General features: G+C 17.1%; 2 protein-coding genes across 2 annotated transcripts; both read left to right on the top strand.

The window, feature by feature from the left end:
• Nucleotides 1-20: 20 nt before the first annotated feature.
• cand_028780 (uncharacterized protein) lies at nt 21-644 on the top strand (the record flags this gene model as incomplete). Its single annotated transcript, XM_067213105.1, has 1 exon — nt 21-644. One exon carries the CDS (start codon nt 21-23, stop codon nt 642-644), a length of 624 nt encoding a protein of 207 aa, XP_067067712.1.
• Nucleotides 645-1,673: 1,029 nt separating this feature from the next.
• cand_028770 (uncharacterized protein) lies at nt 1,674-2,203 on the top strand (the record flags this gene model as incomplete). Its single annotated transcript, XM_067213104.1, has 2 exons — nt 1,674-1,896; nt 1,965-2,203. The coding sequence occupies 2 exons, from the start codon at nt 1,674-1,676 to the stop codon at nt 2,201-2,203; spliced, it is 462 nt and encodes a 153-aa protein (XP_067067711.1).
• Nucleotides 2,204-3,017: the final 814 nt, after the last annotated feature.

Raw genomic sequence — 3,017 nt, 5'->3', positions numbered from 1 at the left:
TGAATCGTTATTTACTTTATATGTGGTGTAGAAAATATACTACAGATTTTAATTTATATATAAATTTTGATAATGGCTTTCTACATGATAACTTTACTGAAAATTTATTTCAATGGCTTCTGAAAATAGAAAATAATATACAATATTTTAATTTTGTTATAAAATCAATTTCTGAATTTGTCATATTGAAATTAGATAATGCTGAATTAAATAATATAATACATACTATTAATAATCCTAAAGATAAGTGGGATATAATTAATAAAATACTTATTCAACAGAATAAATCTAAAGATTCTTCAAATAAAGATAATTTTCTTACTATATGTAATATGATTATTGAGATAATCTCATATATTTTGGAAATATTATCAAATATTGATATATCTTATAAATTACCAAAAAGACCAAGTACATTTAGATCTTTTAGATATCATAATATTTTAAATAGTCAAGTAAATAATGATATTAAATGTAAAAAGGACAGTCATTTACAAAGATTAAAAGATAAGTGGATCCAAAGTGATGGAGATTCTAAAGTTGTAAAATTAAAAAAGTCTATTTTAAAGTTATCAAGCTTCTTAGTTCAAGTAAATAAAAAAAATGATTATTCCTATCTAATATATAATTTTGAAGCTTGTTAATTTTTATATAAATATTTATAATTTAAGTAATAGAAATATATATATATTAAATACTACATTTCTTAAATTATTAAAAGGGAGAATTTATATTTTTATTTAATTCAAAAGAAAAATCAATATAATATTGAGGATTTAAATAAAAAAAAAAAAAAGAATATTTATTAATAAGATATTGAATGTGTTTAAATAATTTATAATTTGATCAACTCTTATTAACTAAAAATTAATGTTTAAAAATACTCTATCATTTTATCATTTCTAAATAAACTCTCATAGATATTTACTTGTTACTATATAAATTCATTAGCAATATTTATTATCTAAGGGCTACCTTTATAAAATTTCTTCATAACTTGTTACATTTCTTTTTACTATTAGAGTAATAAATTTTATATTAGATTATATATATTTAAATAATTTTAGTTTGGGTTATAATGAAATTATTATAATAATAAAATAAAAATTTTAAAGAATTATAGAGACTTTAATATCAAATTATTAAAGATTAAAGTTATAATCTTTGAAATTAAAAAAAATCAGATTTCAAGTTAATATATAAAAATATAATATACTGTCAAATTACTATACTAAAATATATAAATCTTTGTAATTTAATCTAAATTGATTTATTAAAAAAAAAAGTTACATATACCTAATAAGACAACTTTTTCTATAAAAAAGAATATAATTGAAACCTGCTAAATTAAATAAAATAACAAATATTTATAGACTATATCTTCATAGATAATTTAATTACATAAAATACTCCTGCTGGTTCTAGAATCATATAAGATATTATTATATTAAAAAATAACAAATAATCTTAGGTTATTTAGTATCAATATCATTATTAAAGTAATCAATTCTAACTACTTTTCTAATAAGTCCGAACTTTGTCCAATTCAAATATCTAATTTGTACCTATGTGTGTAACAAAGGCGCCTTGAATACACACACAACCACCATAACACGGGAAGGTATCTAAATATTGTTTTAGTTTATCTTTTTTAAAAAAAAAAGGAGAAACCAATGGCATTTTTAGAAGCTGAAGATTCTACAGAAAATGACTTTATATTGAAAAGTTCTGATTTATATATAAATTTCATTAATAAGCGTATTATAAGTGATAACTCTTTAATACAAGAAAACCTTTTAATTAATGATAATTTGGAAAGTTGTAATTTTACCCAAATTAAAAATGAAAATGTTTATTCACAAGCTTATGAAGATCTTTGGAATGATTATTTTAAAGGTAAGTTTTTTATATCTAATATATTATTAGTAAGATTCAACTATATATTATTATTTATGTGATATTAGCCTTAAGTAAATATAATCAAATAGACAAAAGTAATGATAATTTTTCTGAAAATAAAATACTAGGATGTGAAATTAAATATGAAAGATTTAATGATTTAATTTGTAAATTTACAGCTAATAATGATAATAAAGTTGAAGATTATGAATATAATTTTATAATTTCTGAGGATAGTGTAAATGAAGAGAAATATTCTAGAAGAGAATTTAAATATTGGCTACTATATAATAGAAAATTTTGATTTACTTTTAATTATATTAAAAAATTTAATTTATATTACATTTATTATTTTTATAATGAAACTTTTTATTAATTATTAATATATTAATAATATAATATGTAACTTATTTTTATTATTTAATTATTTTAAAATATTAAGTATTAAATATTAGTTATAACATTTTTATATATCTGTTATTTTTTAATTTAAAAATAACTGTATAAATATTAGATATTTTTTTTTTCTATTATAAAAAGAAAGTTGCTTTTTTGCTAGTTTTTAAATATACTTGTATATTATTAGTGTAAATATTAGACTTTTTTTTATTAATTTATTTATCATCATTAAATTGTGTTTATTATAATATAATATATTAAATTATTTTGTCTAAATATTTATTTTGTACTTTCTTTTTCTTATTATCTTAAGATTAAGATTTTATTTTAAAGAATTCAAACCTAAACCTATATAATTTCAACATATCTATTAGTACTTAATTTTAATAATATAGAATTTAAATTTTATATATAATGAAAAGTCTGATATCTAAAAATGATATAACTTTAATCAAATTTATAGGATGATAAGATCATAATTAATAGGAATTTTGTACTTGAATATAGATAAAATATATTTGCAACATTAAAATAATTAATATTGTATTATAATAACTATCAACTAAATAATTGTAGAATATTGGCTTTAATTTTAATCAAATAAATAAACATTGCATATCTATAATAAATTGAATGTATTCTAAAGCTTTAAAAGTAATATTTTAGAATACATATTTATTTTAATTAATATACAATGAAAAGTGGCCACTATATAAAGT

The sequence above is a fragment of the Cryptosporidium andersoni genome, assembly GCF_001865355.1.
Source record: "Cryptosporidium andersoni isolate 30847 chromosome Unknown contig_162, whole genome shotgun sequence".
NCBI lineage: Eukaryota > Apicomplexa > Conoidasida > Eucoccidiorida > Cryptosporidiidae > Cryptosporidium > Cryptosporidium andersoni.
The sequence above is the reverse complement of the archived record's forward strand: the minus strand, read 5'-3'. Positions and strand labels throughout refer to the sequence as shown.